Here is a 12,735-nt window from a genome sequence, read left to right on the forward strand (position 1 = left end):
TAAGGGAAATTTGCAAGGCAACACATAGAAAGTCCAATACAATAAAAAAGTTAAAAAAGAAGATCAGAGTATTGCAAACCGAACCACATGTTTGTGAATAGGATAAAATGATACACAAAAGCATTCTTTTAGATTGTGTATCTGCATTTCAAAAATCTAATTGGTTTTAGCAGATGACAAATTTCATTTACAAAATTATACTTACAATCAGCACTTGCAATGTATGTATCCACTTCAACTTTATTGAATTCCTTTAATATCTATCAAAAATAATGAAATGGAAATTGCTATAAAAAATATGTGCCAGACATGGAGCATTTTGTATCCTGCAACTAATTCCCATATAGAGTTTTAAGTATAATTTTGCTATGATTATAGAGTATATGCCAATGTGTAGAAAAACAATTGCTGTCGATGTCTCACTAACCCTGTGTCGCGGGGGTCCCCCGTGCCAGCCTCCCTCCCCTTCCTTTCCTTATCTCTCCTCTAGTATGAGCCTTACTTTTTCTTTGCTGTTTTCTCTCTCCATCTTTTCCACCGATTTCATGTCTACATTCCCCCTACTTCCCCTTTACTTTTTTTCCTTCTTTCTTGGTTGACCGACTTGGTCTACTTGTCGCACGCACGCACGCACGCAACACACACACACACAATGTGACTTTTGATATCAAAACTCTGTGTACTGATTTGTTATACTTCTCCTTGGTTTGGGATATCCTCCAGCAACAACGTAACATCTGATTGCTTTACAGTGTTTATTGGATACAAGTTTGACATAATATCAATCCATGTATTTGGCTTTTTTCTCTGTACCCACAATGCGGACTGTTTGATCTGTACTAAATGCTCAAACCAATAATTATGAACAAGGAAATAGAAAAACAATTGCATTATTTGTTCCAAGTTGTCTAGTTGTTTGAATTGCGTTTAGTTGTGGTCATGGTGGAACAAACTTTAAAAACATTTATGTTACACTTTATGTATTCTGAGGTCAGTTCTTGGACTTGAACATTTTTGTGTAAAATTGTGTAAAATAATAGACTGTGAACAAGAACCTATAAGAAAGAAGCAGACTGTAACAGTTCTAGAATTCTAGCTGTCATCTTCTAAAATGCCTAATGAACATTCCAAGCGGCCAATTTATACATTTAAGGTGTTGATGCAGTAAAATGACAAGGAGCTGACTTTACAGTTCAGTGAGAAAGGGTACAATACAGGAGAATTTAACTGGCCAATCCTAAAGCGCAATCATAGTTTGTTGAAACTATTATCAGAAAGACCGATGTTTATTTTTTAGGAATGACAATAATCTAAGAGGTAAGATAACATTTACGAGCAATTTAGGTATGCCATGCAAACAAACTGCAAGGAGTGGTAAATAAAGGGCTTTACAATGTAACAAGGTAATAAGAAATTTTATTTTAAAAGCTATATTACCTTTACCACCAAAGAAGTAATCTATGGTACACAAAGCCCGTGCAAGGAGTTGAGAAAAAAAATAAAAAAATTAAAGAACATTTCTGTAACATCCTATAAAGGAATGTTAAATCCCCACCCTCTAAACATTAAAAAAAAAAAAAAATTGATAAAGGTAGTCTTAAAGGATCCGATTCTGGGTAATAGAGGTAGTGAAACCAGATTGGCAAAGAGGAATTTAAATGTATAAGATTTTGAAACAAGAATCCAAATGGATTTATAAAATTGACACTATTGCTCCTAAAGGATTAAACATTAATATAATATTCTTTGCATTTGAATAGAGTTTTGATTTTAATATTTGTTTTAATATTTTTAGCTTTAAAACAATTTACATATTCTAATAAAGATGATCTTTCTTTTTTTAAAAAAAATACTGATTTCATATGGCTTTGACCAATAAATGGACTCAGCAGACAGTCTGTTAGATAGAATGTCTGACCACTGGTCTGCACAGCCATTCTTGAGAAAGAGAGATCATTTGTCTATATATCTTTCGTGATACTGTGCTGTATGCAAACCAACTTCACATTAGGGATGATCGAATGGTTCGGGTCGACCATCGGTTCGACCCGAACATTGACTGTTCGAAATTTGGCCGAATTCCGAACTTTTTGCAGAAAAAGTTTGGAATTCGGCAACCAGAGCCGCCCAAAATGCAATGGGACAGGAACTGGGCTTTAAAAGCCCATGATTGGACCAGAAACATCAGTAAAAGCCAATTGAGAGGGCAGGAGGATGCTAGGAATGTAATTGAAGTGACTAGGGAGTCCAGAGGCCAATCAGTAGTGAATATGCCGCCCAGTATATAACATAGCCCCGCCAAATCTCTAGCACTGTAATACAGGGGCTGTGGAAGAGATTGAAAGCAGTTCTGTTACTCCTGCTGCAAAAGTGTCATTTAGCAATTATTAGTGTGAGGAAAGGGATATCTAGTGTAGTTAGGGTACTATATACCATTATAGTTAGATTCAATAATCTAGTTTCTGCAGGGAAAGTGTTAGGTGTCAGGGTGACCGTAGTGTAGTTTAGGGTGAACTGACTCTGACTGCTATGCCAGGGTGACAGAACTCATCCATGTCAGGGTGACCGCCATAAGAAAAAGATAATTTTTCTAAGAATTAATAGTAGAGCAGGGATGGGGCTCCGCTCCTTGTATGCCAGGGTGACCAAATTCATCCATGTCAGGGTGACCGCCACAAGAAAAAGATAATTTTTCTTAGAATTATTAGTAGAGCAGGGATGGGGCTCCGCTACTTTCACACCTTGGCGTTTTTGTTTCAGGCGTTTATTGGGCAGGCATGACATGTGAACTTCTGTGTAGGGGTATATATACACACACACATATATGTATATATACACATACACACATATAGGTGTGAAAGTAGCGGAACCCCATCCCTGCGCTAATGAAATTATTTGCAGGGATGGGGTTCGGCTCCTATCACACCTATATGTGTGTATGTGTATATATACATATGTGTGTGTATATATACCCCTATACAGAAGTTCAGATGTTATGCTTGCCTCCCAAGACGCCCAAAAAATGCCCAATAAACGACTGCAACAAAAACGCCCAGGTGTGTTGTTGCAGGCATTTATTGGGCATTTTCTGGGCGTCTTTGGAGGCAGGCATAACATCTGAACTTCTGTATAGGGGTATATATACACACACATATATGTATATATACACATACACACATATAGGTGTGAAAGTAGCGGAACCCCATCCCTGCGCTAATGAATTTATTTGCAGGGATGGGGTTCTGCTCCTATCACACCTATATGTGTGTATGTGTATATATACATATATGTGTGTGTGTATATATACCCCTATACAGAAGTTCAGAGGTTATGCCTGCCTCCCAAGACTCCCAAAAAATGCGGGATAAACGACTGCAACAAAAACGCCCAGGTGTGTTGTTGCAGGCGTTTATTGGGCATTTTTTTGGCGTCTTTGGAGGCAGGCATAACATCTGAACTTCTGTATAGGGGTATATATACACACACATATATGTATATATACACATACACACACATAGGTGTGATAGGAGCCGAACCCCATCCCTGCAAATAATTTCATTAGCGCAGGGATGGGGTTCCGCTACTTTCACACCTATATGTGTGTATGTGTATATATATATCTATATATATATATATATATATATATATATATATATGTATATATATATATATGTGTGTGTGTGTGTATATACCCCTATACAGAAGTTCAGATGTTATGCCTGCCTCCCAAGGCGCCCAAAAAATGCACAATAAACGCCTGCAACAAAAACGCCCAGGTGTGTTGTTGCAGGCATTTATTGGGCATTTTTTGGGCAGCTTTGGAGGCAGGCATAACATCTGAACTTCTGTATAGCGGTATATATACACACACACATATATGTATATATACACATACACACATATAGGTGTGAAAGTAGCGGAACCCCATCCCTGCGCTAATAAATTTATTTGCAGGGATGGGGTTCCGCTCCTATCACACCTATATGTGTGTATGTGTATATATACATATATGTGTGTGTATATATACCCCTATACAGAAGTTTAGATGTTATGCCTGCCTCCCAAGATGCCCAAAAAATGCCCAATAAACGCCTGCAACAAAAACGCCCAGGTGTGTTGTTGCAGGCGTTTAATGGGCATTTTTTGGGTGTCTTTGGAGGCAGGCATAACATCTGAACTTCTGCATAGTGGTATATATACACACACACATATGTATATATACACATACACACATATAGGTGTGATAGGAGCGCCGAACCCCATCCCTGCAAATAATTTCATTAGCGCAGGGATGGGTTTCCGCTACTTTCACACCTATATGTGTGTATGTGTATATATACATATATGTGTGTGTGTGTATATATACCCCTATACAGAAGTTCAGATGTCATGCCTGCCTCCAAAGACGCCCAAAAAATGCCCAATAAACGCCTGAAACAAAAATGCCCAGGTGTGAAAGTAGCGGAACCCCATCCCTGCGCTAATAAAAATTCTAAGAAAAATTATCTTTTTTTTCTGGTTCTGGACATGCTACAGAGCTGAAACTTCACAGGTACACTTTTTAGACACCCCTCCCCCAGACACTAAATCCAAAGAAATCTCATTTTTTTTCAATAATTTTTTCAATAATTGGCTCTCTATCAAAAACGACAATTTTTAAGAACTTTTTTTGTGTGATTAATAGTCCCTGGGGCATGACCCAGAACCCTAGGCACTTTTTAGGGGCATTTATTGGGTTTTAGGGCTTCAAAATGATGTTTTTTGATTACCAAAGTTCGGGTCCCATTGATTTCAATGGGGTTCTGGAATCCGGACCCGAACTTTCGGGAAGTTCGGGTGTTCTGGTCGAACCGAACTTTTCAAAAGTTCGATCATCCCTACTTTACATCAGGGAAATGTAGGTCTCGATACACTGTTGATACACGTGTATTACTGTACATAGCGATGAGCAGTTTGCAAAGGATATAAAGGTAATGGGTGTCCTTTTTTTTCTAACCACTTGACCCCTGGAAGATTTACCCCATTCACGATCAGGCCATTCTTTGCTATGCGCCACTGTGATATTTTAACTGACAATTGCCCAGTCATTCAAAGTTGTACATGAATGAAATTTATGTTTTTTTTCCCCACAAATAGAGGTTTCTTTTGGAGGAATTTGATCACCTCTGCGTTTTTATTTTTTACGCTATAAACAAAAAAAGACTGACAGTTTTGAAAATAAAAAACAATATGTTTTACTTTCTGCTATAAAACATATCCAATAAAAAAAATAAAAAAAATTTGATTTCTTCATAAATTTAAGTCACAATGTATTCTGCTACATATTTTTGATAAAAAAAAAAAATCTCAAAAAGTGTATAACGATTGGTTTGTGCAAAAGTTATAGCATCTACAAACTATGGTGTCTACAGTAGAATTTTTATTCATTAATTTTTTTTTTTATTAGTAATGGCAATGATCAACGACTTATAGCGGGACTGCGATATTGTGGCACTTTGTGGGAACCAGTGACACTAATACAGTGATCAATGCTAAAAAACTACATTGATACCTAATCTGCTGGTGGCGGCCAAGCAAGCAATACTAAAGAAACGGCAGTAACCAGAGGCTCAAACAATTAAAGAGTGGTTTAGGAGAGTGGAATTTATACAAGAAATTGAATATTTAAGTCATAAATAGAAAGGGGATTAGATAGACATGAAAAGATCTGGGGGATTTGGAGAGAGTTTAAAAAAACTAGAAGTTTTATTGAGAAAATTAAGTTTTATTGAGGCTGTGGTGAAGTAATAAGGGATAGGCAACGAAGACCATTGGCAACAGGGGTAGGTTGCGGGGAGTGGGGGAGGGGCGTGTGTTTTTTTTAATTATTTTTTTTCTCTTCTTCAGTATATAAGGAGAGATGATGTAAATGTATGAAGATGTAACTGTCTGAAATTAAATAGAAATTAATATAAGAAAAAAAGGGTTAACTGTGTGCCTAACCAGTGTTTTTGTGTACACAGTGTGCTGCTTTTACTAAGGGATGTGCTGCATTTTATTCCCTGAACAAAATCCAGCACATCCCTGCTGACAGGATGGAGCTCTGCCTTGTATACAGAGCTCCGTCCAGCGTGTCTCCTTGCCGATCAACGGGTGCCGGCGGACATCCATTGGCTGGCACCCACAGATCGGTATCTGCTGTGACTAACCACAGCAGAAGCGGTGCGCTGGCGGCACTCGCGCCCCCTACCAGGAAGTGCAGAATCACATATACGTGATTCTGCACAGAACGGCTGACCTGTAGCAATAAATCTGCTATAGGGTGGTCGGCAAGCAGTTAACCACTGCCTGCCTGCCGTATGCAAAATGACGGCCACAGGGTGGTTGTATTAACCTGACTGGGAATCATGTGACGTCCAGCAGGGTAAGTGGCTCAGGGTCCCAGGAGCGCGCAGCCCGGCGATTGGTGGTTTTTCGATCCGACACATCGCATCTATGATCTAGGTAAAGAACCTATGACGTAGGCTCTTTACCATGTGATCAGCTGTGTCCAATCACAGCTGATCACATGGTAACCAGGAAGTGCCCTGTATCGGCTTTCCTCCATTCGTGCTGACAAGGCATGGGTAGAGGGGAGCCAATCACCGGCTCTCCTGATGGGGGGGGGGGGTCTGCACTGATGATCAGCGTATTGATTATCAGTGGAGACCCATCAGTGTTGCCCACCAGTGCCCACCAGTGATGCCCATCAGTGCCTCACCTGTGAGGCCCACCTGTACCCATAAAGGATGCCAATCAGTGCCCACCTGTACCCATTAAGGATGTCAATCAGTGCCCATAGAGGATGCCAATCAGTGCCTATTAGTAATGCCAGTCAGTGACCATCAGTGCTGCATATCAGTGTTACCTATCAGTGCCAATCAATATTGCATATTAGTGCCTCATCATCAGTGCCCATCAGTGCCACCTCATTTGTGCCGCCTCATCAGAGCACATCAGTGCTGCCTCATCAGTGCTCATCAGTGAAGGAGAAAACTTACTTATTTACAAAATTTTTTAACAAAAACAAAGAAAAACTTTTTTTTTTCAACATTTTTGGTCTTTTTTTGTAGCGCAAAAAATAAACAGGACAGTGGTAATCAAATACCACCAAATGAAAGCTCTATTTGTGGGGGGGGGGGGGGGGGATTTAAAATGTCATATGTGTATAGCATGACAGCACCATTGTCATTTGAAGTGCGACAGGGCTGAAAGCTGAAAATTGGCCCGGGAGCAAGGGGGTAAAAGTGCCCAGTATTGAAGTGGTTAAATAGCTCACTATTTACATATTATGTATTATTGAACTTTTTTTGTATTTAGAGACGACCTGTCATTGTCAAAAGATTGCATACTGAGCATTATCCATATGGATGCAGTAAGATTTTGACTTATTATTTGAAGTTAGTTACATAAAATGTAATTTATTTTCAATATCTGCTGTAAACATTTTATAAAACAATTTATTTTTAAAGGTGCCAGATTTATGTATTCTTAGAGGTGGTCAGTTATCACTCAGCTGCTGCTGTTATACTTTTTTATTACTGTGCTGAAGAATATTACCTTATAATTTTACATTCCTGTTGTTAGCTGTAGTAATCAAAGCACTGAGTATAGCAAAGTGAAAAATATTATAAATAGGTTGTAAATGGAAGACAAAACTTGCGATAGACATTATATGGTGGATTCATTTGTGAACATGATCCAACTACTTAACCTATTGTTGCTGGTCAAATTTTCCTTTTTTAAATATATACTAAAATGCACATTAGTGATTAAAGCTGTGCTAAGGAAAACTATATATTTTTGTGAAGAAAAGGACCAAAAGAATATGAAGATGGTAGTCTCAGATTTTTATAGTACACCGTATTTGCATAAATGTTTATGAAATCTATATTTTTCATACAAAATACAATAACTTGATTTGTAGTTCACACAAACACATCATAATTTCCAATTTTTCTCATAACTATAAAACATGAGACTGTAGTAAGGTAATAAATATTAAATATATCTATTGTCAAGATCATATGTTCTTGTGAAACCCCAGAATAACACAATACCCAAAACTGTATATCAGCAATAGGGTTGAGCGGACACCTAGATGTCCGTGTTCGACGGGTTCGGCCGAACTTTAAAAAAAAGTCCGGGTCCGTGTCCCGGACTTTTACCGAACTTTTCCCGGACACCGAACCCCATTGAAGTCAATGGGGACCCGAACTTTAAGGCACTAAAATGGCTCTAAAACACCAAAGGAAAGGGCTAGAGTGCTGCAAATGGCAGCAAAACGTAATTAAGAGCATGGCAAGTGCTCTGCAAACAAATGTGGATAGGGAAATAACTTAAAACAACAAAAAAAAACAGAAAAATAAAACAATGTTCTTCTTCATTTCTGAAGGACGAGGCCCATATGGAGTAGGAGGGAGGTTGAGGTGGTGGTGGATGTGGCGGTGACATAGGCATGCGCACAGGGTGTGCCGGGTGTGCCTGGGCACACCCTAATCACCTAGGGCACATAGCATTGCCAGTGAGGAGATGGGAAAGATCTCCCTCGGACCTGCTCTGCTCTATTTCTCTTTGCCTACAGGTACATGGCCCCGATACATTACTCTCCCTGCTGGCAAACACATGCATGTGTATTTCAACTTTGGGGTGCACACCTTAATGCAATAGGCTGCGCACACCTATGGGCGGTGTAGGTGGAAGCGGCGGTGGAGGAGGACCAGGGCCGGATTAAGAGCATCATGGGCTTGGTGCTGAGGATTTTGAAGGGCCTTAAGGGCCGTGCCTTGCCATGCACCCAGAGGAGGAAGGGTGCAGCCATGCATGCCTAATTCAACATGGGATGCTGTCTCAGAAGCCCATAAACACATCCATGCATCGGCAACTGTCCCTCCTTGTCCGGCCTTCGCGCTGTGTGGGGAGGTTCTGAGGGTGCTGCCTGGGGAAGCGAGCATAGAAGCCAGACTTCTGTGTTTACAAGTGACAGAAGAGCGGTAACAGTGAATATGGCCAACCCGGGGCCTATATAAAAGGTAGGGGCCTGGAGCTGCAGCTCCAATAGCCCCTACGTTAATCTGGCCCTGAGGAGGACGACGAGGTAGCCAACACTGCTTCTTTTCACAAATTTTAAATGAGGGTACACCCCAAAAGAGTGAGAAAGAGCAAAAATGGAACAATGGGTGGGTAAGGTCGGTATCCATTGCTATTCTGCACAAGGTACGGAAAAATCCCGTGGGATCCATGCCTGGTTCATTTTAATGAACGTGAGCTTGTCCACATTGTCTCTGGACAGGCGGCTGCGCTTGTCTGTTATAACGCCCCCAGCCGTGCTAAATACCCGTTCAGATAATACACTGGCTGCAGGGCACACCAGCACCTCCAAGGCGTAAAGGGCAAGCTCAGGCCATGTGCCCAATTTGGAGACCCAGAAGTTGAAGGGGGCAGACCCGTCATTCACTACATGTAGGCGTGTGCACACATACTGCTCCACCATGTTGGTAAAATGCTGCCTCCTGCTAAGACGTTCCATCTGAGCTGCTGGTGCTGCTGTTTGTTGTGGCGTGCTGACAAAGCTTTTCCACATTTCGGCCATGCTAACCCTGCCTTCTGAGGTGCTGGCGGTACCCTGGTTGCGTTGGCGACCTCCTCCTCCTCCTCCTCTGCCTTGTGCTTCCACTGCGGCCCCGCTGTCAGATGGGAATGCCAGCAGCATGGCGTCTACCAGCGTGCGCTTGTACTCGCGCATCTTGCGATCGCACTCCAGTGAGTGAATTAAGGACGGTACGTTGTCCTTGTAACGGGGATCCAGCAGCGTGGCCACCCAGTAATCAGCACAAGTTAGAATGTGGGCAACTCGGCGGTCGTTGTGGAGACACTGCAGCATGTAATCGCTCATGTGTGCCAGGCTGCCCAGAGGCAACGAAAGGTTGTCCTCTGTGGGAGGTGTATCGTCCGTGTCCTCTGTATCCCCCCAGCCACGCACCAGTGATGGCCATGAGCTGGCCTGGGTGCCACCCTGCTGTGAACATGGTTCCATCTCCTCCTCCAGCTCCTCCTCCTCCTCATCCTCCTCATCCTCCAGAACTGTGCCCCTGCTGGACAATTGTGTCCCTGGCGTTTGTGTGTGCAGGAACCCACCCTCGGAGCCCCTTGCGAATGACTGCCCTGAAAGCCTTGGAAATGTTACCTCTTCATCCTCCTCCTCCTCATCCTGTGCCACATCCTCTTCCATCATCGCCCGAATTGTTTTTTCAAGGAGGCATAGAAGTGGGATAGTTAAGCTGAGAACGGCGTCATTGCCACTGGCCATGTTGGTGGAGTACTCAAAACAGCGCAACAAGGCACACAGGTCTCGCATGGAGGCCCAGTTATTGGTGGTGAAGTGGTGCTGTTCCGCAGAGCGACTCACGCGTGCGTGCTGCAGCTGAAACTCCACTATGGCCTGCTGCTGCTCGCACAGTCTTTCCAGCATGTGCAAGGTGGAGTTCCACCTTGTGGGCACGTCACATATGAGGCGGTGAGCGGGAAGGCCGAAGTTACGCTGCAGCGCTGCCAGGCGAGCAGCAGCAGGGTGAGAACGCCGAAAGTGCGCACAAACGGCCCGCACTTTCTGCAGCAGCTCTGACATATCGGGGTCCTCTGACATATTTAAGGAACCTCTGCACCACCAAATTCAGCACATGCGCCAGGCAAGGGATGTGCGTCAAACCGGCTAGGCCCAGAGCTGCTATGAGATTTCGCCGTTATCGCACACCACCAGGCCGGGCTTGAGGCTCGCTGGCAGCAACCACTCATTTGTCTGCTGTTCCATGCTCCTCCACAACTCCTGCGCGGTGTGTGGTTTGTCCCCCAAACAGGCAAGTTGTAAAACTGCCTGCTATCGTTTACCCCTGGCCGTGCTGAAGTTGGTGGTGAAGGTGTTACGCTGTCCGGATGAGGAGGCGGTAGAGGATGAGGAAGCGGAGTAGGAGGAGTTAGGAACAGGAGGCAAACTGAAACGCCCTGCAATCCTCGGTGGTGGAAGGACATGCGCCAAATTGCTATCCGCCTCAGGCCCATCCGCCACTGCATTTACCCAGTGTGCCGTTAGGGAGATATAACGCCCCTGACCGTGCTTACTGGTCCACGTATCGGTAGTTAGGTGGACCTTGGCACAGATGGCGTTGCGCAGTGCACACCTGATTTTTTCCCCCACTTGGTTGTGCAGGGAAGGGATGGCTTGCCTGGAAAAGTAGTGGCGGCTGGGCACGACGTACTGTGAGACAGCCACCGACATAAGGTTTTTAAAACTGTGCGTCTCCACCAGACGGAATGACAGCATTTCAAAGGCCAATAATTTTGAAATGCTGGCATTCAGGGCCAGGGATCGCGGGTGGGTAGGGGGGTACTTCCTCTTCCTCTCAAGTGTTTGGGAGATGGAAAGCTGAACGCTTCCACGGGACATTGTGGAGATGGTTGTTGGTGACCAAGGTGGTGGTGTTGCTGACAGATCGTCTGTTTGCGGGGTGGCAGGTGCCGGTATCACTACAGATGTGGCTGGAGCGGCCGAGACTGCAGCAGAAGAGGAAGCAGGATGAGCCAGAGACGTTTCTTGGTTTTGAAGGTGTGTACTCCACTGCAGCTCGTGCTTTGCACTTAGATGCCTGATCATGCAGGTTGTGCTCAGGTTGAGAAGGTTTATGCCTCGCTTCAAGCTCTGATTGCACAGGGTGCAAACCACTCGTGTCCTGTCATCAGCACATTTTCTAAAGAACTTCCACGCTAGAGAACTCATTTGAGCTGACTTTGGTGCGCTCGTTCCCTTGCTGCGTTGGGCAGTAGCGGGCGTAGTGTCTAGGGCACGGCCGCTCTGCTTCTGCACCCTGCTCCCTCTTCTGCTGTGCTCGTGGCTCTGTGCGACCACCGCCTCTTCCTCCAAACTACTCAGGTCACCTGCATGACGTTCATTCCATGTGGGGTCGAGGACCTCATCGTCCTCCACATCATCTTCCACCCAGTCTTCACCCCTGCCCTCCTTGTCGGTCTCCACAATGCTGAACGCCGCAGCAGTTGGCACCTGCGTTTCGTCATCATCGGAGACGTGCTGCGATGATCCTTGCATGTACTCATCTTGAGAAATAAGTGGTTGGGCATCGCTGCACTCAATCTCTTCCACTTCTGGGGCAGGGCTAGGTGGATGGCCCTGGGAAACCCTGCTGACAGAGTCATCAAAAAGAAGAAGAGACTGCTGTATGGCTTGGGGCTCAGACTGCTTGCCTGATTTGCAAGGGGGTGAGGTGAAAGACGGTTGGACATCGGCTGCAGGTGCCAACTGTGACCTTTCTGCAGTAGACTGGGTGGGAGACAATGTGAAGGAACTGGAGGCACTGTCAGCAGCAAACCAATCTACTATCGCCTCCACTTGTTCTGGCCTCATCACTTCTAGGGGCGTATGATGCCCTACCAAATACTGATGCAGGTTCTGTCGCCTACTCACACTTGAGGAAGGTGTTTCACTTGTGCGTGTAGCTGGCACAGATCGACCACGTCCTCTCCTTGCAACAGGAGCTCTACCAGCAGCACCACGACCCAGGCCACGGCCCTTATTTGACGGTCTCCTCATATTTCTGTAATTTAAGATCTTGCCCTAGAAAGGTTTTTATTGAATAGCGGAATAGGAAATATGATCCAAAAAAGTGTATGTATCTCGCACGTACAAAACCACACTAGGCCCCAATT

The 12,735-nt window shown here is 44.0% G+C and overlaps 1 protein-coding gene across 1 annotated transcript in view; it reads right to left on the reverse strand.

Moving 5' to 3' along the window:
- LOC309552584 (chloride anion exchanger-like) overlaps positions 1-12,735 on the reverse strand; it is a gene marked incomplete at both ends in the record, with an annotated part of 131,519 nt that overhangs the window by 19,558 nt on the left and 99,226 nt on the right. The window contains one exon of the mRNA XM_082253531.1: positions 206-260. Coding sequence (XP_082109657.1) covers positions 206-260 — 55 coding nt within the window. The remainder of the gene's footprint in view (positions 1-205; positions 261-12,735) is intronic.

The sequence above is a fragment of the Pelophylax lessonae genome (assembly GCF_965119305.1).
Source record: "Pelophylax lessonae genome assembly, chromosome: 4".
Taxonomy (NCBI): Eukaryota; Metazoa; Chordata; class Amphibia; order Anura; family Ranidae; genus Pelophylax; species Pelophylax lessonae.